This window comes from Amaranthus tricolor, chromosome 17 (genome assembly GCF_026212465.1).
Source record: "Amaranthus tricolor cultivar Red isolate AtriRed21 chromosome 17, ASM2621246v1, whole genome shotgun sequence".
In the NCBI taxonomy this organism is placed as follows: domain Eukaryota; kingdom Viridiplantae; phylum Streptophyta; class Magnoliopsida; order Caryophyllales; family Amaranthaceae; genus Amaranthus; species Amaranthus tricolor.
This window is the reverse complement of record NC_080063.1, coordinates 11359625-11381517: the sequence shown is the minus strand read 5'-3', so window position 1 is coordinate 11381517 and position 21893 is coordinate 11359625. Positions and strand designations below refer to the sequence as shown.

Sequence of the window (21893 nt, the reverse complement as noted above, 5' to 3'; positions counted from 1 at the left end):
TGAATCAGTTTTAAATCAGATATTCAATCCAAATAATTCGATTTTCAAAAGTGGAAAATTGATACAAAGAACCACGATTTTCACATTAGTAAAGGTCGACAACAAGGGCAATTGTTTTGATTGTTTTAGCTAGACTTATTGTGAATGTCAGCATATTAACGAGAAGACATAAGCTACATACACTTTATAAGTCAAAGAGTATATACCATCCAAAAATCATATGGCATTGAAAAGAAGGACTCCGATAACTTATAAAGTGTGTACATCATCTTTAATTTGTTAACGTGGGATAACTCATCCCAACAGTGATCATACAGCCATGTCTACAAGCAAAGCCCATCCAACTTATGATTACAAACCGTCTTCGTTACATCATCGCCGACATTAAACTCAGTCAAACAAATCCTACAAATCTCTCCTTTCTCCTCCTCCGTCGCCTTCGACACATTCATCGCTATCTCGCGTGGGTCAATCGGAAAGAGTCCCGCCCCGATTTCTGCCTTTTTGGGTAATGATAACAAAATAACTCGAGCTTTTTATGTTCAAACACCGTGTTAAAGAAAGGAATTTATATGGAGTATTATATATATTCTATCTGAAATGAACTATAAATCCAATTAATTGTTCCTTAAAAAACTCATTTGTATTTCAAAAACAAAAAATTAAATAAAAAATAAAAAATACTCATCTGGGCTGTACAGTGAATGGGAAGGGAAGGAACTGATTTTTTTTTCCTTCTTTCTTTTTTTTTACAATTTATTTTTCCATATTTATTTACTTATTATAATTTTTTCTAACCTTTGCACTTAGTGTATAAATTTAGACAATAAATTAATAATTATTTTAAACTTAATAAACATATCTTCTGAAATAGATAAATGTAATAATATTTTAAAAAATATTTTAAATTAAATTTAAAATAGCTATCAATTTTATTGTCTAAACATATACTTGTGTAGTGCATAGGTTGGAAACTTTATTTTTCAAAAGTTTGAATAGCAGTTATGATCCTAACATATAACTTTAACTTTATAGTATCAATTTAAAGGAGGATCACCAACAATTTGTGGAGACTATCCGATTTGCATAAATTGTCCATCATAACGCCTCATTCTATCTCTCCCAATTACAATTACGTACGAAGTGTACTAACTTCAGATGATATGTTTCTTCAAATACTGGACATGGACCCTTGAATAGAAGCTCGTAAATTTGTCACAGTACTAACAGCACAATGCCCATCTTGTTCAACCCCTTGAATAGCTTCATAGATACTCTAAATATGATTCAGTTAGCTGAATACAAGAAAAACTCAGCTCTCCTCCTTATTCGGATCTTCTAACCCAACATTTTCTGGATCTTCTCGACTTCTCATAAACCACTAAATCAAGAATATCCGCGGAATCATTTCCAACCATAGTGGAATGGGATGGCAATTCAAGTGGTTGTTTTCAGACCCATTCTCGTAGCTTATTAACATGAAAAGGGAGCATCAGCTTTAATGACCCCTCTAGATTACCAGTTGAAACTATTGACCGAAAGATCAGAAAAGAAATTCACTTTTGAATATTAACATTTCAGATATCAACTGCTGGGTTATAGATCCTATGAATCAATCATCAAAAAGCTATTAGAATGATGCTATAAGGATATAACACACATTCTGAGCTTTGACACACCATTGACCACAGTGGACATAAGAAAAACAATTTTCACATCCAGAAGGTTAGCCACAATCAAAGCCATTTAACATAAGACATGAAACTGGACATAAACACAACCAGTGTAAATAATTGGCCTTTTGAATTCACGATTCGCGGGGAGATTGGTAAATCATGTGACATTGAACACAACAGATAGCTATGCCTATGCGATTTGTAAAAGGAATATTAATATCAACATAATCATGTAATAATACAATTTAAAGGATACCTGATGGCTAATGCATAAGTCATGTACCTTGCCCTAAAACTTCCGCTGCTATTTGATGAACTTTTGCAGCAAATCCTTGTTCCCCTGAGGCAAAAGGCTAATAAACAATGATGATGTCTTGACATCAGCTTCAAATCCCTTGCTAACCATTTCATCACAATAGTATGATGCATTCGGAAAATCATTATTTTGAAGAAATCCTCTAACAATAAGATTATAGGTTACACTATCAGGAAAACAGCCCTGTTCTTCCATTTTAAAAACTAGCTCAATAGCTTCACTCATAACACCCTTTTTGCAGAACCCTTTGATCATTATATTGTATGTTTTACAATCAGGTAGCAGACCTTTCGATAACAGATCGGAGAAGAAATGCCGCTACATCTTCAAGTCGCCCAGACTCGCACTAGCTATCCATCAGGATATGATCCTCCATATCTTCAAGTAATGACACTGCCTCATCCAATCGCACACTTCTGCATAGGCCGTCAAGCAATGAAGCATAGGTGACAATACTCGGAGGAATTCCATAATCTTTCATTTCTTTGAATAGAATACGTGCAAGTGGGAGTCTTATTAGCTTTGCGAAGTCCATCAATAAGAGTAGAATAGGTAAAAACAGAAGGGAATAATACCTTTCTGATATAATTGTTGGAACATGGTTATGGCCTCATCAATGTTTCTTGCCTTGCAATATCCATTAATCATATTATTAAAACTAACAATATTAGGCTTGCAACCATTTTGAGCCACACAATCAAGCAACTTTTCTGCGTCTTCCATCTGACCACGCAAACAATAACCATCAAGTCAAGCATTATAAGTAAAAATATCAGGGCCTACTCCTCTCTCAATCATATGCTTCATAACCCTCTCCGCTTCCTCAACACTCCCATCTTTACAAAACATGTCAACAAGTACGTTAAAGGTATGAGAATTTGGCATAATATTGCTTTCTAACATCTCAAAGAACACGCCCTTGACATCGTCCTGCAACCCATGACTATAAAGACCTCGAAACAAAGAGGTATAAGTAACAACATTTGGTCCAATTCCTTTACTTTTCATACCAGAAAATAAGTCCAAGGCCTTTTTTAACAATCCATCCTTACACAAACTGTCAATAATGGTGTTATATGTAAAGATATCGGGTTTGTGAAAACCCGATTGCATTTTGGTAAACAAGTCGAGAGCACCAGCATTATTTCCAATCCTACAAAACCCTTTGGCAATTGCATTATAGGTGAAAATGCCGGTTGAAAACCAAGTTTGACAATTTTATCGAACAATTGAACAGCTAGAGGGAACCGATCACAGTGAACAAACCCATTGATTAATACGTTAAAAAGTATATACTCCCTCCGATTCTTTTCAATTGTCCCATTTTCTTATTTTGGCAATTCACCTCAATTGTCCCATTTCTATTTTAGAACATAATTTAGACCAAATTGTCCTTATACTATTCATTTAACTACCAAAACACCCTTATTTTAAAAACTTAACTATACTAATTAACCTCCCAATCCTAATTAATACTCTAACAAATGACTCCCTCCTTTATTAACCTTCCTCCCTCTCATTTACACACCCCAACCCTTTGATTCACCCATCCCCTTTCTGAAACCCTAGATTTTTATCTTCCTCATGTCTTATTCTTCGACAGCACTACTGTTCAAGTTGATGAACTCACCCCCTTCTGAAACCCTAAATCTTCATCTTCCTCTCTTCTGAAACCCATCCCCTTTCTCTTTGTCATGTCGTCTGATTTTGGGGTTTTTTTAAAAAAAAAAATCCGGTAATGGAGTCACCTAATTCTTCTCTCTCTGATCTTGCACTAAAGTTGTTATTTGATGATTGTGAAGATGAAGATTCGTATATTTCCTCACCACATTCTTCTATTGAAACCTCTTTAAATTGGGGAAGAACCATGGACAGTGAGGATGAAGAAATTTCGGTTATGTTTGATTTGGGACTTGATCTACCTGATGATGACCTTTTTCCTTCATCTGACTCAGAAGATTATAATGGAAAAGATGATGATACTGTTTATGATGTTAAGGGGCCCTTCTCTCGTATGTGAAACGGTTATTCTTTCCCTCTAACTAATGATGTTACATTTTGTTTTGTTTTTCTTGATTATGCATGTTCGTGTATGTTGGTCTGTGATGATTTTTTTTAGGCCAAAGAAAAGCTCAATAATTTTTGAAAAGAAGGTTTGTTAGTTGCTACAAAAATTCATATACATACTCATAATGCCACCAATCTTCATGATTTTAGGAGACAAAGAGTATGTTTATGAATCTCAATGATGAAAACATGTTTGTTTTCTGAGAGATGCGCTTAAAATAATTTTTTTTGTTATTAAAAACCCCAAAAACTTTCCATTAAATGTTTAATCAAAACAACTTGAATGAATCTACATGATGTTTAACCCTAAATATTTTCATCCACTGCAATAAGCCCAAAAGTGTGAATATGAATATTTAACCCAAAAGTATGACTGGCGATTAGCGAAAACCAATAAATTTTGTTGGTTCTGTTCTTTCTTGTTGCTCCTGGTATTTCTGCTCCTGATCTTACCCATTAGTGAAAACCCTAAATCGACGCAATCCAAATGACAATAACAATTAGTAAGAATAGTTAATAAATAAATATCGGGTCGAATACCAGATAATTCAAGCTGCCTGAAAAGAGAAATGATAGTTTGGAAATGGCAGTAAAAACATGAATGAAATCGATACGGGAAGGGAGAGAACGCAATGAGATCATTTGATTGAAGAGGGAAATGGGTAAATTGAGATTTGAAAACCCTAACTTGCATTGTTGTCTGGCTGATTTGAGAAACAATTGAGAGTTTTTCATGTCTCAAAGATTCGAGTAGTTTCAGGAAAGAAATTGAATATGAAAGCAGGAAGACATACACCTCAAAAGAAAATGCTCATTCTTATTTTTATTTTAATTTATATTAATTGTTTATGTATAATATTCTCTTGGAAAAATCGTCTCTCATAACAATATGTGTCTTTTCTAAGCAAGTCTTCTACGAGTGGACAAAAGATATGAATAGATAAAATGATTGTGCAAAATAAATTTGCAGATGAAATTAAAAGAAAAAAGTGAAATTATTGTTGTAAAAGAGAAATCATACAAAATAAAGTAAGACAAAATAAAAATAAATGAAATTCATAAGAAAACATTATATATTCCTAAAATTTTAGAGTGCATTTGCAAATAATTTTTATAGCTTGTTTTTGGTTTGTTGGTTGAACAAAAAAAGACAAATTTATTTAATAAATGACTTTTAAATTAGGTTTTGTGAACTTTTATGTTAAAACAAAAAAAGTTTATTATCTCCTAAGTCCCGGCTCTACAATAATAACGATGCTAGAGTCTGAATTCCAAAAGACTACGCTTTAATAACGATGCTAGAGTCTGAATTCCAAAAGACTACGCTTTGTTATATGAATCAATTATCAATATATTAGTTTCAATTGTCGTCTATATAAATAATTTTTCTCCGGTCATTTTGATTTTCAACAATATCAATCTACAAGTTTAAATTCAAGTCAAAACTATGTAATTAGTTTTAGATGTTTATAGTAAAAGAGTTTTAAGAAATTCGTAGTTATATAAACATTATTTTTAGCTGGACTCTGAAAAATTTATTTGCTTAAAGGAAATTCTCAAGTAACTCTTGTATTAGACTATCTCATAATAAAATAATTCCATAATAAAAGCTCAAATTCAAAAAAAAATTTTAAATATTCAAATTGCTAATTTTAACATCCAAAACAACACATTAAAATAAACAAACTCTAAACTCAAGAAGTTGTTAAGCATCATATGCAGCAGGTTGAAAAGTACAATATAAATTGTGTATCTGAGTACAGTGAACCTGCCTTATAGTAGTATCAATGTGAAAGAGGTATGGACACAAGCTCTTTGCGCCCTATCTGTCAAAAATCAGAATGGTGCAAAATCACATTCATTGTTAGCTTATATAATATAACATATTTTTGCGCTTTAATTATCAGTTTATATATATATATATATATATATATATATATATATATATATATATATATATATATATATAACATCATTAAAATTTGGCTGAGACCATCTCAAATTGAGATTAAGAGTGGGCCTACCCAATTCACACATGTAAAAACATCATACGTTTTTCTTTATTTTTTCCATTTTTTGGCATTTATCAATTTTGACCATTAAGGTCTCAATTTTGACTTTAAAGGTATCAATTTCAACGTAAAGTAATACTTAAACATATCAATTAAAGTAAAAAATTTCAATTTGAACCTATAAGTGATCAATTTTGACGTTAAACTGATCAAATTCTACCTAAATATAGTTCTGTTTCACAATTGTAAAACAAAGTTATATAAAATGGTATTATTCTATTATTCTATAAAAGAATTTCAAACAACAAATGAATGGTCAATAAAACTATTAATAATAGTGGTAAAACTATTAACCTATTAAATTTGAACTAAATGTTATACAATGTATCTATACAATTTGAATACTTATTTTTAAAACGGTAATTGAATATTAGAAGTTCAAAATTGAGTTAGATTATAAAACATCATTGTCAAATTATATGTCATAATTTAACTATTAACATATTCAATTTGAACTAAAACCTATACAATATCTTTATAGACTTTGAAATACTTATTTTGAAAACAATAATTGAAGCTTATACGTTCAAAATTGAGTTAGATCATAAAACATCAATTGTCAATTTATGTGTCATAATTTAACTATTAACATATTCAATTTGAACTATTTACAAATATATATATAAACGTGTTGAGGAAAAAGTAATATCACTATTATTGATTGGCATCGAATAAAAGTACTTGTATTGTACAATGTTTTAACACTATTATTGATAGTGTTATTGATCATTTATTTGTTGTTTAAAATTCATCCATAGAATGATAAAATAATACCATCTTATTAACTTCGTTCTCAAATTGTAAAACAGGACCATATTTAGGAAGAAATTGATCAGTTTAACGTCAAAATTGATCACAAATAGGTCAAAATTGAAATTTTTTATGTTAATTGATCTGTTTAAAGTTTACTTTAAGTTGAAATTGATACCTTTAAGGTCAAAATTGATACCTTTAAGATTAAAATTGAGAAATGCCTAGAAAATGAAAAAAAACGAGAGAAAGCATGTGAGGTTGATACACGCGCGAATTGGGCCGACCCAAATTAACGGTCTCGTTATACGGCCGTCTCGTCCAAGACCAGCTGATATAACATATCCTGGGATCTTTAAGCCGATGGTTGAAGCCCAAAATATGTTAAGATAGATGTGCAGATGCAATTCATGTCCTCCACATATAATGCTAAATATTCCCCTTGAAATAAGAAGTAAATCTTATCACGTTGACTTCTGATATCCTATCATTTTCACGTGATTGAATTTGGTAGGATGTCAAGAAAAAAAGATGCACAAAATCCAGAAACATGTTATTTGGGGTACTTTCTCGATTATACTTGTCCCATTGCTTTACATAGGAAAACAACCGAAGACCAAGTACATCAGATAGCTCGTAAAATACTCTTTTGTCCTACTCAATTAGCAACATTTTGGATTTCCGAGAGAGAGTTTAAACTTAAATGTTGCAAACGAGTGGGACATAGGAGTAGAAGTGATGATACTTATGAACTAAGTATTTGAATTCTTAAACTCATGCATTAGTGATTTTCTCAAAGTTCTTTTCAATCAAAAAAAGTTCCACATGCTTTAATGACCACAATTACAGGGTCATCGCAAATTATACATCAAATTAAAGGAATTCTACAATCCAAGCTCTTCTTCAACAGCCTACAAAATAAAGAGCTTCATTGTGTTCTATTTCAATCCTCGACAAATCACCGCCATTTTCATCGACCTTTTGAGCAACTCGAAGCAGCATTTCGCCTCGCACAACATCCCACAAAGTACACTATTGACTGATACAAAAAGAAGAACCGAAAGATTTATACTCGCACGCATAATGTTAGATAATGGGCATCATTTCATTTCTTTTCTAATATCACGATTTATAAACATCCTTAAGAGAACCAGAACATATTTATCATGAATGGTTTCTGAGTATCTTACCAAAACAAAGAAAAGGATCACATTGAATATCGCAACCACCCTCCACTCGGTTTTCATGTACTGAGCAACTCCTGCCCTGCGGAAGATTCAGGCAAGTCCACACTCATTAACCGAGGGAACGAAAAGAATCGTTTTACGAAAAAAGTATACTTCTAGAAGAAAAACAAAACATACTTGCAGGAATCACAATTGTAGCACTTAATGGTCCTCGCATTCTTGTACAACTTGCAGTCTTTGTTCGAACTGGCCGGGCGATAGCTCAAATCATAATAGGATGCCTTGACAGCAGGGTATCCACACCTATGCAACGGATTAAATACGGGTTACAATAAGCTTTTCCATGCCAAGGTCACAGTCACAGACATTCCAGTAAATCCCATGTGTACTAACTGTGGCGAAGCCACATGGGAGGCTGATGGCCCCCATGGCCCACCCTAGCAGTCCACTCTTTTGGAATATTTTTCTAGTTCAACCCCTGCACAATTTTTGATTATAATCTGCTACTCTGCTAGTAATGTCACACGAGTTGTAGAGAGTTGGTGGTTTAAGTAAAGGAAGCCTTAATATTAGTTCTAGCAAAAGCTGATCCGACCTGCTAACCCGACTTGAACCTCTTGCCCCATGCTATATTAACTTACTATAGCATGGGGCAAGAGGTTCAAGTTTTTTGGCAAAAATTTATAATGTTTTGTTTTTACTATAGTTGTCAATGTAAATGAGTCTAAAACTCAAATATGTTCGGTATATCACAAGACACATTTAGAAGTTTTGTTCATAGTAATTTTACATCACTTATTCCCGGTCTTTTAACTTTTATTTTCTGACTTCGCCCCTGTGTGCTAATATTGTGGTCAGCTGAGAAAACTCGAAGAGAAAAGGGTTCGGGGTTTAGAATAATTTTTCTATTTCTTGTTATGGAATGGGGGAAGGAAAAGGAAAGGAAATCCTTCCACAATTGGAAAGATTGGGAAGGGTGAATTTCACATTGTCCTCATCTCGATTCTCTTTTCCCCGTTCGCCGCAATGGCTATAAAGGCAACCACTGAAGAAAGCTGAGAGATCATATCTTTCGCTACTGAAAGAAATAGAACTTACTCAAACGGCGGCCTGCAACAACCAGCCTCGATCGGTGTCAGCTTTGCAGCTTTGTACTGCTTCAAAGTCTGTACTGGATACAAGAATATTACTGTAAACAACATTGTATGATTACTCCACATTCTTATCATATCCATTTCGAAAAATACATTCATATAAATTAATTTTATGCTTTAATTAAAGTACTGATCAAAATTGTGGAAACATTTTGTTTACATACAAGCTGTTGCTATAGTTCGTAATTTTGTGAAAACCAGGTTAGGTAAGACTAATAAAGCCACCAACACCTTATGATTCATTACGAGGCTTGGTCATGTCTCCGATTCCAATCATCAACTATGTGCTGTAACATTATACAAATGCAAGACAAACCTTATAGTTTGTAAAACTTAAGATTAACCGCGTTAGCCTAATGTGTTGGATTAACTAAAAACTATTTTCAAAGGGGTGTTAGGCAATATAGCTATTGGGCATTTTAGCTTATTTTGATATAAATAGAGGCTTGGGACTTGGGTGGTCAAACCAGCCAACACTAGTGTTTAGTAAATTAGCTAGTTGATACAGATTATTGTTATGAATAAGAAACTACTCATAGCAACGGTTCATAATCAGTTGATCAAACCAGTAAAAAAAAATCAGTTGATCAAATTAGAAATTGTAATCAACTATCAATCGTTTGCCAAACACCCCAAAAAACGTTGTCCATGGCTAATGGAAGGAGGAGTAAATATACAGATGAAATATGGAAGACAAACCTTGTACTTCTTGGACAGATTAGCACAATCCTTAGACTTCACAAGACAGGCCTTCAAATTCTTCCAGTTGTGGCTATTATTTAGCTGAAATAAATCAAATGAACTATGCATCACATTTTTTGTCCTCTGTCATCAATATCTCACCTCACTTTAAGAAGCCAAAAAATCATACTTCTCTAAGAAACCACGAACTATAATCTTGCAGTTGATACTCTTTATATCTGACGAGATAAAAAAGGAAAATTACAACCTTGAAAAGATCCTGATGAATATAAAGTAGAATACCAAAGCAAGTTAACAGTTTCATGCACAAGTGCTGCAAACTTTCACTTACGGCCCGTTTAGTTAACGGTACTAATTGGTAGTAATGAGAATGATTAGTAATTTAAATTTTCATAATATGTATATATCATGTGATTCTCATGGTAATGAAAGTTTATAAAAAAGTTTCTTGGTTCACAATTTTCTATTACCATCTAATACTACATGTTTAAATTGTAATGTATTGGAATGAATTTTGCAAAGAAAATGAAATTGCTGAAGGAAAATAAGCATGACCATTCAATTTGTCAAGAGATATTCCTACCAAAATTACACTAGTTTTCCATTACCATTCTCACCATTTAGTAGCAATTACCAAACGGGTTGTTAATGTTTATGGCCATAACTCAAACTAAGGTTAAAGAGAAGAAACTCTTTATATCTGATATGATAAGAAAATGTATATGACAACCTTAAATAAAACCCCAATGAACAAAAAGTAGAATATCAAAGCAAGTTGACATTTTTGTGCACATGTAGCAGTAAACTCTCACTTAAAGTTTATGGCCATAATTAGAACAAAGGTTAAAAGAAGAACCTTAGTATAGATGTTACCTTAACCCAGCTACCTTGTGTCCAGATCCATTATTTGTCACGATAAATCTGATAAATAAGATTAACCAAAGGCCTTAGAACTTGAAATTTAAATTAACGCGAATGCATCATAAAGAAAACAAAGAAGATCTTATTAAAATTTAAAAGAAAAGGTGCTCCCCTTTTATGTTCACTAATTGAAATTGATATCAAATTTAAAAGAAAAGGTGCATCATTCATTCTTCAGAAAGCTTTACACCAAACAAAAGAGTTGCATTCCGCCATTATGTTCACTCATTGAAATTGATATCAAAAGTCAAAATATCGCAATCTTTGAGATTCCAGACTGTGCTAGGTGAAAGTAAGAAACTCCATTGTCTTAGCAATAAGTTACAAACTTACAATTATATGACATTCAGAGAAGAAATTGATGTTTTGGAAGTCCAATAATCTCCAAGAAAAATACAAACACTACCTAACAAGTTGTCAAGATCAAGTATTTTCAACTAAGTTCCATAGATAATGTTAATACAATACATATCAACTAAGACCCAAAAAGTACAAATGCTCATTAACATGAAAAGACTAAGTGCTATTAGCCAAGGACCATCCAAAATAAATCCTTGATAATGAATACTCCTAATTCATGCTCACAATGTGAGTACTTTGGTACTCTCTCTATTCTTTTGAATTTTAGACACTTTCCACTTACATTTATTTCTATAACTTTGCTACATATTGTTTTTTCGGCTATAGTCCTACATTGTCTCATTTAACCTCATCCACAAATACATTATCCATTTTAATCTAATCTATATTTTTTTTTTCCATCTTCTTGTTCTTTGTCTTATTTTCCAACTAATATGTATATTAAAGTAACTCTATTTTTCTTTGTGTCAAATTCAAAGGGGCAGACGGAGTATAATGGAAAATAATTACTTACGCCAATACGGTAAAGACCAAAATTGCCACAAGGATCAAGCATAGTAGTATCAAGTACTGAGAAAAACAAAGGTCAAGGAATTTTCATACAATAAAACAAAGAAATTAACTTTCTATATTGATTCACCAGTTTCAACCAAAGGATACAATCCATAATAAGATGGAGTTGTTCTTCCATGCCCCCAAGAACCCAATTAATGATCTGTAATCCAAAAAGTGTTTCAGCAATAAAAATTATCAAAAATTACTAAAAGAACTCATGAAAATTATGCAACTTTCATTTGAAAAGGTAGAAATGTAACAATTTATACATTACAAGTATAAGAGCACCAAGTGCTAGAACAGGAAGAGTGAGTGATTTTCTGCAACCATCAGTGTGACTGCTCATCCATATTCCAAATCCAATCACTCCCAATGCAATAAGCTGCAATGCATAACATATGAATTGTCAACTTCAAAAGCATCCAAATTATAAGCACAAGCTATGTTACTTGGACTTCGGTATTGATGTTGAATACTAATACGTGTCCAAGTGTCGGAATATTCAATTTTACGCATAAAATGAAGCACCTAGGTGTCATAATAAGGATCGACCGACTAACATAGAGCACAAGCTAAAATTAGTATATTCTTTAGCAAGCTATCACTAAAAAGTGTTAAGAAAGTTAGCAATAAACTAAAGAAAACCCAGTTCCCCAAAATAGAAACCCAAATAGAATTAACCTTAAAAACCCAAAAAAGTTCAAAATCTAAAATGTATACTTTTACTCTAACATTGAAAAAGAACACAAACTAATACAAGTAGAAGCAAATTGTTACACTCTACACAAAAAAAAAAATGCAAAAAGGTTAAAAATAGAAATAAAAAGATGGTAATGGTACCACAGTGAGAAAATTGATCCATTTAATAATGAAGGTGCTAGTTCCTCCTTCAGAGCTCATCTTCTTTGATTCGCACAGAAGAAAGAGAGAAAGAAAGAAAGTAAAGAAAACTTTGATTCAATTAAAAGGGTTTATAAATAATAGAAGCTGAGTTAGATGAGATGGGTGGGTGGGTCCCAATTTTCAAAATTTAGCTTCTTGCTTGTTTGTTTGTTTGGAGGCGCTTGTAATCTACTGCAACTGCTGAACAGAAGGGGGCAATAAAGGGGGTTATCCTTTTTTTTTATTTCACTGTGTCTTTCATTATGTGTTATATTTTTTTTGAACTTAGATTAATTCGAAATTATATCAATTAACATTTTTAGATTTAAATTTATTTTATCTTTATGTTAATTAAGATATAATTAGTATTTTTTTAAAATGAATTGAAACTAAACGGTTGATATTGGATTTGTAATAGTGTATAGTGCGCTTACGTTCATTTAGGTGAAATTACTTTTTTTATAATTTGATTGAAATTAAATCGATTGACATTTCATAGTTGTGTTTATGTTGTGCTAACTTTAATAAATAAAATAAATATATTTCATTTAAGTAATTCAACAGAATTAAATTGATAGACATTTTAGATTTATGTCTTCTATGTGTTTTCATCATATGCAAAAAATCAAAACGAAATTTTATATGTTGAGTTTACGTTAACTAAGTGTTAAGTTTATAAGATATAAAAGGACAAGTGAGTTTAGAGAGTTCTCGAAGAGAGAGTGGTAAACTTGAAATTCTTTTGAAATAAGATGACGACAAAATGTAATGCATAGGGGAATTTTGATCAAAGTGTGTTGTTCTCAAACCGCAATGTTTCATTATTTGGTTAAAAATAGAAAACCAAATCGAAATATTAATTTGATTTCATGTTATTATTAATTTGGTTTAGTTTGGAAGGGAAAAAAATTAATTTGAATATGGTTTTAATAAAAAAAACCAAAAGAAATACTAAACCTAATTTTAAAGTGTTTATAGTTAAGAATTAAGATCAATGTCAAAATAAATTTTAAAAAATTAAGCTTTGAATTGTATTAATTAGTAGTTTGTTGAAAATTTTAAATTTAGCTTAGTTTAGATACTTTGAAGTATTTAGTGTATCAAACTTTTGATTATTAATTTGAAATTCATTTTATTGTTATAATTTAAAAATTTTTAATTGAGTTAATTTGATTTTATTTGGTTTTTTTGAAACGTAGTTTCGTTTAGTTCCATTTAATTAGTCAAATTTTAATTTGAATTTAGATTAAGAAAATAAAAAGCCAAATTTAATTTGGTTTAATTTGATTTTGTATCAATATTAAACCAAAACAAAACTTACATCTCAATTTTTGTGTACTACACGTTGTACAATTTGCAATTACTTCAACCTTAAAATGTTATTCGAGTCATCATGGCGAATACAATTTAATTATTTTGGATCGATTTAAAGTCAAATTGTATATCGATATTAAATTTTAATATAACTTATCAAATTTAACTTAATGTCCAATAAAACTCATATATCTGATTATACTTCAAACTAACGGCGGAACAATTGACTATGACTCTCTTATGAGTCTAGATTCTATCAGAAGATTGCGAAGTAGTAAAAACCTTTACAATCCCTAAAACCCCATCGCGGCATCGCCATATTCTCCAAAATTTCCTACTTTTTCCTATCCAAATTTCAAAGTAGTCGATGTTCTGCATTTAATCTGTATTACAACAACAATCCATTCGCACAGGTTTGCATGATCGTCTTCAATGCATCTATTTAATATATCTATGCTTGATGTTCTTCTATTTATGCACCTATTTGCCTATTCTTGTGCACCCATCTTTGCATTTTGTAGTGTATATCATTCATCTGCTGGTACTTGCTATTGTGAGATTGGAAGTTTGCATCTATGCTGTAATTTCCTCATATTTGTGAAATGAACCATATCATGCCTACTAAGTATTCGACAAAATGTCAAGCTGACATGCCATCTGCTTGAAATGACTTCAGTAGAGTATTTGCTGCAAATTAGAAGTTTTGGGTTTTATGCATTTAAGCTATACATTTGAATGCAACAAGTTGATGCATAAAGAATAAAGATAAGAATATTGTGAAGATTAGATGGTCAAATTGTAGATACATTGTAGCTGTAAAATGTTACAGTTTTGAGGTATCTGATGTCTTTTGCACAATGCTTATTGCAGGAAGATTGAATTTGATAAGCTGGAAAAAATTTGTTCCTTCATAAATTGAGTAATCTTGATTTGTTATAAGGAGCTCCTTCCAGTATAAGTAAGCTATATCAAACAGTATTAAACTTCTGTGCAATTGAGTCCCACATTTATGCTTGCTTATCATAGTTGTAACTCTTGGAATTGAGTGGTATGGAGGAATTATTAAATAATCCTGTATTTGTAAGCCATGTTATTGCAGCTTCTGGTTCTGTAGCAATAGGCACTGCTATAGTGTATCCTCTTGACACTATCAAAGCTCTCATTCAAGTTGGTGCAAGTTCCAGAAAGAAGTTAACTACAGGTGAGGTTTTGGGAAGGGTTAAAGCAGTATCGGGATATTCAGGTTTGTACAGTGGTCTTAGTTGGTTGACTCTAGGAAGAATCAGTAGTCTTGGTGTTCGATTTGGGGTCTATGAAATTTTGACAGCCTTTTATAAAGATGGTAGAGTGGATAATTATGTACATGTTTCTGAAGCTCTTTGTGCAGGAATGGTATCTGGGGCTTTAGAGTGCTGTTTGAACTCTCCGTTTGAAATGATTAAACTTCGAAAGCAGGTTGCTGCCGCTATTCCTATTCCCACTATTAGTAATCCAGCTACTAAACCTGCTCCAGCTCCCATCATTTCTAGGTTACTTCCTGGATATGTCCCAGAGAAAGCAACATTGGATCGAACTGTCAACTTGTTGTCTGTTTTATCTTCAAAAAATATTAACATGGCTGAGGCCCTGAAAAATTGTCCGTGGATGATGACGGGTTCTGGTATGCTACCTGAGGTCACTCACGTTAGTCGGCCGCTAGATATTGTCAGATTGGAAGGATGGCGGTCTTTATGGAGAAATCTTCGGTCTGGACTAGCTCGAGACTCTATTTTTGGTGGAGTTTTTTTTGGCACCTGGCAATTTATGCAGCTGGCAATGCTTAATTGGAAGGCTGTTGGGATGGATCCTCCACCTGAGACAAATGATGAAGTTCCCCCCTTGTCGCCATTTGCTGTTAGCCTGGCAGCTGGATTTTCAGGGTCATTGGCTGCTATTGCTTCTCATAGTTTTGACACCTCAAGAACCCGATCCCAGTGTGTTGTGCTACCCAGGTATCTAGCTATGGAGAGACGTCTTCTAAAATGGAGGCGCCCTGGTAATTGGTTTGAAAGATTTACTGGGATCCATCCAGCTGATCGCAATCTTTTACTCCGTGGAGTTTCTGCAAGGATGGCTCGAAGTGGTTTGGCTTCATTTGCTTTAGTAGGGACTTACTTTATTGCTGTTGACCATCTTGTTAGTAATTTATAAGTATAACTTCTTAAGTACTGAGTATAAGACTTTGAGAAACACTGTTGAAAGAAAGGCTAAGTTCTGCCGTTAATTAGCCATATCAGAAAGAAGATTCGATAGCTCTTCTTAAAATTTATGCGCTGGAGAACTAGATAAGGGGTTTCTTTGTCACATAGGTATTGTTGACTAGTACCCGTGGGTTGTTGGTGACATTTTTCCATATTATTTGGGTTTCCATGTAAGCTTAGAACATTCATATTGGTATTATTTTTGATGGAGTTTCCATATAGTTCAAACTCATTTTGTAGCATCATCAGTCAGTTGAATACTTGAATTCACTGTTTTTCACCTTTTCATCTATCAAAAGCCATTGTTCATCTATTAAACATTAACGTCTTTTCTTTGGTTGAATAATTAGCCATAATGATCTCTACTGGGCAATTTTTGCTCCTTATTCTGCTTTATGGTGTAGGGAATCTGATTCTGCATATTGAAGGACAATACATTAATCAGGTAAACTGCTACTCAGAGGAGTCCAGAATATGCTCAACGTTTACATAAGCATTCGTATATAGCAGGAGTATAGTACAGCATGAACTTTGTGAGTTCACATTGAGAACCCAGGTGTGTAGAGTGCTTAAGCTCCATTTCTGCTTGATTTTTTGCACTGGTTATCTATGAAGAAAGATATGGATTTAGGTGTCCCATTCAGTTATATAAAGCATTCTTGCTAGTTGCTACACTTTTAACTTAAACTTCATGTTTGATATATGTTAGCTTTAGTTATGCAATGTGATTAGGAGTATAATTTTGAAAGCGAATGAAAAAGAAAATAAAGTAATAGAAAATGTCATGACTCATGACAGATAAAGAAAAATGATTTGATGCGATTGCGAGATAAAAAGGGGGGAGAGCAGTATTGAAACCATTTATTCTATGTGAAACAGTGTTTAAGGCACATTCAATATAATACATAAGTTCTATTTGGAAGGATGGAATACATGTCATTTAAAATGGTAAGGTGTGCTAAACATATTTTTTTGGTAACAATCTATTTTGTTCATGTGCAAATTTGGTACAATTAATCAACTCCAATTCAATACATGTTATCTTCCTCTTTATTGAATTTCCTTGTGTGCCCTAAACAATCCAAGTTCTTCCATTATTGAGCATTTAATATCTTTTATATACCATGGAATATACTTAAGAATATACACAAATGCTCTGAAATTTATGTATGTGATTTTGCACTTCTTTTACCTTTATATAAATCAAAATGCACATCTTTACTATGAGCCTCAGTTTTCGATCCATCATTGAAGTCTTCTTTGGATTTGTTCGTTTAGGGGTATTTGTTTCGTTTCCTTGCTTTGCAATATCATAGGCGATTTTTCTTATTTTTGTAATTTATGTTCATTTAGAGGTATTTGTTTGTTTTCTTGCTGTAATCTGTGATATCATACATGATTCTCTTATTTATTTATTTTTTTGTTCTTGTTGTACTTTTTCTGAAACTTACTCATTGAGCATGGTGTCCCTGTTCTGCTAGCCATTAAATGTCTCCCTCTCTTTATTTACATTGTTTGTATTATCGATGTCCCACTCTACTATTAAAGTCTACATGTTCCTTAAGAAAGTGAAGTTTCACTGTTTCAGTCATAGCAGCAGCAGATCAGGAGTCCTGCGGATTGGTAATGAAGGTTCTAAAGTTCTCAGCAGAAACTGCTATTTTTTGTTCTTTTTTTTCTCTAAAAAAACTCTTTATGATGCAGTTTGCAAGATGATGTTCAGAGCTCTGTATGTTGCTAGTTTCCTTCTGTCATGTTTTGAAACTAATGCTATCCGAGTGTCCAGGAAAGATGTATCGCCATCTACTATCATGACAATTGAGGTAGAATAGCTGCACTGGTTTATGTCTTTAAGACTTGTCTCAATTTTCTTTTAATTGAATTCAAATGTGAATGATGTTTTCTGGATGGTGTACAGACTGAGTACGGGGATGTATATGAATGTGTAGATTTTTACAAGCAGCCAACATTTAATCACCCACTCTTAAAAAACCATTCTTTCTATCCTGGGGTAATTTTCTTTCTTTATTATGTCTTAAAACGCTTTGTGCATGCAAGCATCTATTAACTTTGCCATGTAATCTAAATTTGTGCAGATGAGGCCAACTTCTAGGCCTAAATGGATCCAAAACAATGATGTTTCTTTGAGGAAGAATGAAAGGCCAGCAAATGTGATCTTGTTAAAGGATGGAGGCTGCCCTCCTGGAACAGTTCCAATTAGAAGAGGGAATGACAAAGATAACATTTCCCGAACTGAAAACCATCTTAATCATTCTGCAGAAAGAGTGAATCCCAATGGTGGAACCGAATACATATCTGGAACTGTTGTGAGTTTTTGAGCTAAATTTAGAGAATTCAGTCAATTGCTTAATATAAATTGCTTAATCATTCTACACTACCTGGCCCTGAAAATGAAATCTGTTATGCCCTAAATATGAGGTATAAATGCGAGAGAATTCATACTAAAAGTTGGCACTTTGTTTTTGCTAATTAATGTCAAGACCGGGAATGAGACAATAGGACAGTTATGTGTAACATTTTTCTAGTGTTAGTTAGAGATTACAGATACTATTGCTCCTAATTTTCTGATGGGGATACTATACATATCCTGAGATTATACCTATGTTTCGTGGACTCGGCTACAAGTACTGGATTTGGGTATGGATCCGAGCGTCCGACTTGGTAAATTGTGATAAAATAAATGATTTTTAGCCTAAAATGAAGTGTAGAATCATTGCACCCATGACTGAATATTGAGGATCAGACATGGGTACACGAGGTAATATGAACAGTCCATTTAACAGGATTATATTTTCGTTGAAATGCTTATTATTTTGTTAAATACGTCATTGTGCAATTGTACTTGAAAACAAGCATCAACTATATAGTTGGGTTCATAGGCAAACTTATTTAAGTTCTTGGAAACCTGGGGTTTGCAAGGGTTTACGACTCTGTGAAAAGGGGAAAGTATGACCTTTCTTCATCCTTTTTTTGGCTTGATCTTCGGTATGCTTTTACATTTTGCTAGCTTTCTGTTTTTTTATGTCCATTATTTCGATCCGGCAAAAAATTTATAGTTATTTGGTTTTGGATTATAATGGATAAAGTAAAATGGCTCATCAAATCATGTGCACTTCTTATTATGTGAAGATGCACATGATGTTTGCTACAAGGATCAATCAAAAACAATCTTTTTGTTAGTTTTATCATTAACAAAGGTAAGATTGTGTACGTTCGAGCCTCTCAAACCCCACCCTAGGTGGGAGCCACTTAATGGCATTGGGTTAATGGAATGTTGTAGCTTGCGGTTTTTTCTCTTCACCTGGCGAAAATGTAATTGCAACTGATTCATACTCACTCTGTGATGTAGTATGCATTAGGTCAAACAAAAAGCAATCCTTGGAAGAATTATTACGGAGTTGGTGGCGTTTTTAGCATTTATAACCCAAGAGTTTTTCTTTCCCAGTACAGTTCAGGGGAAATAATTATCAGAGGCGGTGGTGATTCCATAATTGCTGGTTGGACAGTGAGTTATTTCTGTTACATTTTGTTGGTGTTATTATTTTCAATTAATTCGTAGGGTGCATATCATTGAACACAAGAAAACAAGGTGAATCTACTCGTTAATCCATATTACAGCAATCACAGAACCTTTTGTTGTTTTGCTTGACTGTCAGGTTAATCCATCTAAGTACAAAGACAATTTGACGAGGTTCTTCATTTATGCAGTTGTAAGTCTTTCAGTTGATTTATGCTAGTAATAGAAAGTTTTATTCAAAAGATCTACAAAGAACTCTCTTAGTAAAAAAATAAAAATTTTGTAAGGTATAAGCTATAAATCATCGAGTTTGTCTTGGGCTTTAAAGAAAATGAAAGAGTTGTTAAAGATTAAAATGTCCGGTCTTCACTTAAATTATATTAGTGCAAACCAAAGTACATTGAATTTGGATCATGTGCACTTCTTATTTATGTGAAGTTGCGATGGTGTTTGTTACAAAAGGTAAATCGGAAACAACCTCTTTATCATCAGTAACAAGTGACAAGGGTAAGGTTGTGTACATCCGACCCTCCAAGATCGATTTAATGGCATTGCGGTAATGGAATTTTGTAAAGTACGTTGATTTTGGTTAGAGCTGAAATTTGGGTGATTGGTGTTTGACAGTTTGAGTTTCGTGTTCAGTCGATTCTCTCGGCAAGTTTGGGTTAGGCTTAAGTTTTGTTTTTGGGTTGAGACAGATATTTCTAACTCTATTTTTGATGAGATTAAATTGGCCCAGTAATTGATTTCGTTTATATTATCTTCACAGGCGGGGGATTTACACTGCTTCAATTCTGAATGCGGCTTCATCATTGTTAGATCGGATATTCTTCTTGACTTTGTCATGCACCCAATCTCAAAAAGAGGAGGACAAATATTCGTGAACAAGTTTTTTATTTATCAGGCAAATTTGCAAACAGATTCAAATCCTTAACTTGTTAATCCATTCATAACTATTCTAATCATCGTAATCCATTATTCATACATATTGTATGTAACAGGAGAAGGTTTCTGGAAATTGGTGGCTTGAAGTGGCAATGTACCCACCAATTGCAGTAGGATTTTGGCCAAATGATATCTTTGAAGGCTTAAAAAAGTCGGCAACTTACGCAGCATGTGGAGGAGAAATAAACACGATAGCAACGTTGCCGCCTCCAGAAATGGGAGCGGGTGCTTATCCTGATTTCGCTCCGGCTATGAACATGGATGCCTATTGCACAGATTTTGTGGTGGTGAATGAGAATTATAGTGTTGTTGATGCTGCTGATACTGAAGCTTATGCAAATAATCCTAACTATGGTGCTTTTGATGTTCATATGAGGGGTAAAAGTAAAAAACATGTAGTCACCTTTGGTGGTCCTTGATGATGGTTTATTTTATATATAATGATCCTAAACAAATTCTGGAAATTATGAAAAACCAAATCTTGGCCTTTTTTGATACGGAAAGGATGTGCTATGATATGAATAGACATGTGCAATGGGCTGGCTAGGCGTTACAATTAACATTGCTTTTGTTGTATGAATGTTGTTTGAATCATCAAAATGCACATAACTCAAAGATCTATAAACATCCTCTAATTAGATATAAGATGGAACTAATACAAAGATAGAACTTCTCGCGTCTGATTGCTCGCCCTAGCGGCATGCTAATGCTTACGGCACCCTATGCCCATAATCCTCCCTAGTCCCTTGAACTTGATTCTCAACATGCCATATACACTAATATCAGTTTACTTATGTCTTATTTAGTTCACCTTAAAAAATTAAGTAGTCAGTAAAAAATAAAAATCAGTTACAAATTTACAATTAGTAGAATTAGTTTTAATCGGAAAAATTGCTGACAATTAGTTACAATTACAGTAAAATTAATTTTTTATCATTATAATTATAAACGATTTTAATTGATAACTAATATTCCCTCCTATTCAGCATAGGTGTCTCATTTAACTTTTCACGTATTTTAAGAAAAGTCAAAATGGGACCCTAAGGGTAGGAGAGAGAGTAGTATTATGGGTTTTTAATTGTAACGATTAAGGAATTAATGATTCCCACCAATTTCAAGCACTTTCTAGCCCAATTTAAAAGCTGATTTTTTTGGCACCAAAAGTTTGAAATTTTTTTTCAATACAACGCCAAAATTACATCGATCATCTAATT

The 21893-nt window shown here is 33.0% G+C and overlaps 4 protein-coding genes across 8 annotated transcripts; 2 read left to right on the top strand and 2 right to left on the bottom strand.

Annotated features, from left to right (window-relative positions):
* Positions 1–77: 77 nt before the first annotated feature.
* LOC130804830 (putative pentatricopeptide repeat-containing protein At1g12700, mitochondrial) lies at positions 78–5061 on the bottom strand. The gene is given in 8 exon segments (XM_057669445.1): positions 78–2307; positions 2309–2518; positions 2520–2558; positions 2560–3185; positions 3188–3299; positions 3482–3501; positions 4513–4641; positions 4644–5061. Coding segments are annotated over 8 exon segments (1614 nt in total). The 5' UTR covers positions 4795–5061; the 3' UTR covers positions 78–1980.
* A 2013-nt stretch (positions 5062–7074) lies between these two features.
* Positions 7075–12867, bottom strand: LOC130804828 (tetraspanin-10). The gene is made up of 11 exons (XM_057669443.1): positions 12601–12867; positions 12030–12142; positions 11866–11920; positions 11720–11775; positions 10798–10845; positions 10094–10142; positions 9922–10005; positions 9167–9234; positions 8246–8371; positions 8072–8147; positions 7075–7920 (listed from the first exon to the last, which is right to left on the bottom strand). The coding sequence occupies exons 1-11, from the start codon at positions 12658–12660 to the stop codon at positions 7852–7854; spliced, it is 804 nt and encodes a 267-aa protein (XP_057525426.1). The 5' UTR covers positions 12661–12867; the 3' UTR covers positions 7075–7851.
* A 1288-nt stretch (positions 12868–14155) lies between these two features.
* Positions 14156–16755, top strand: LOC130804826 (mitochondrial aspartate-glutamate transporter AGC1). 2 transcript variants are annotated; one of them, XM_057669442.1, is made up of 3 exons: positions 14156–14369; positions 14827–16098; positions 16601–16755. In XM_057669442.1, the coding sequence occupies exons 2-3, from the start codon at positions 15007–15009 to the stop codon at positions 16607–16609; spliced, it is 1101 nt and encodes a 366-aa protein (XP_057525425.1). In that variant the 5' UTR covers positions 14156–14369; positions 14827–15006; the 3' UTR covers positions 16610–16755. The 2 variants fall into 2 exon arrangements, with proteins under 2 accessions (XP_057525425.1, XP_057525424.1); XM_057669441.1 differs by lacking the exon at positions 16601–16755 and having other exon boundaries at positions 14827–16478.
* On the top strand, positions 16613–21518 carry LOC130804825 (uncharacterized). Of its 4 annotated transcripts, XM_057669439.1 has the most exons (9): positions 16613–16752; positions 17785–17819; positions 17901–18019; positions 18115–18207; positions 18293–18523; positions 19567–19722; positions 19874–19927; positions 20504–20638; positions 20736–21516. In XM_057669439.1, exons 3-9 carry the CDS (start codon positions 17909–17911, stop codon positions 21096–21098), a joined length of 1143 nt encoding a protein of 380 aa, XP_057525422.1. In that variant the 5' UTR covers positions 16613–16752; positions 17785–17819; positions 17901–17908; the 3' UTR covers positions 21099–21516. The 4 variants fall into 4 exon arrangements, with proteins under 4 accessions (XP_057525422.1, XP_057525423.1, XP_057525421.1 ...); XM_057669440.1 differs by lacking the exon at positions 17785–17819 and having other exon boundaries at positions 20736–21517; XM_057669438.1 differs by lacking the exon at positions 16613–16752 and having other exon boundaries at positions 16895–17819; positions 20736–21518.
* The last annotated feature ends 375 nt before the right edge of the window (positions 21519–21893 follow it).

What these genes read in the sequence shown, in the direction of transcription:
- LOC130804825 (XM_057669437.1), top strand. Translation starts at nt 17,723, where the DNA reads ATGTCCCACTCTACTATTAAAGTCTACATGTTCCTTAAGAAAGTGAAG. An exon ending in CTACTATCATGACAATTGAG is followed by an intron (nt 18,020 to 18,114) that starts GTAGAATAGCTG and finishes GATGGTGTACAG; the next exon opens with ACTGAGTACGGGGATGTATA. An exon ending in ACAAGTTTTTTATTTATCAG is followed by an intron (nt 20,639 to 20,735) that starts GCAAATTTGCAA and finishes TGTATGTAACAG; the next exon opens with GAGAAGGTTTCTGGAAATTG.
- LOC130804828 (XM_057669443.1), bottom strand. Translation starts at nt 12,660, where the DNA reads ATGAGCTCTGAAGGAGGAACTAGCACCTTCATTATTAAATGGATCAAT. An exon ending in GGTGCTCTTATACTTGTAAT is followed by an intron (nt 11,921 to 12,029) that starts GTATAAATTGTT and finishes TTTGGATTACAG; the next exon opens with ATCATTAATTGGGTTCTTGG. An exon ending in ACTCCATCTTATTATGGATT is followed by an intron (nt 11,776 to 11,865) that starts GTATCCTTTGGT and finishes TGTTTTTCTCAG; the next exon opens with TACTTGATACTACTATGCTT.
- LOC130804826 (XM_057669441.1), top strand. Translation starts at nt 15,007, where the DNA reads ATGGAGGAATTATTAAATAATCCTGTATTTGTAAGCCATGTTATTGCA.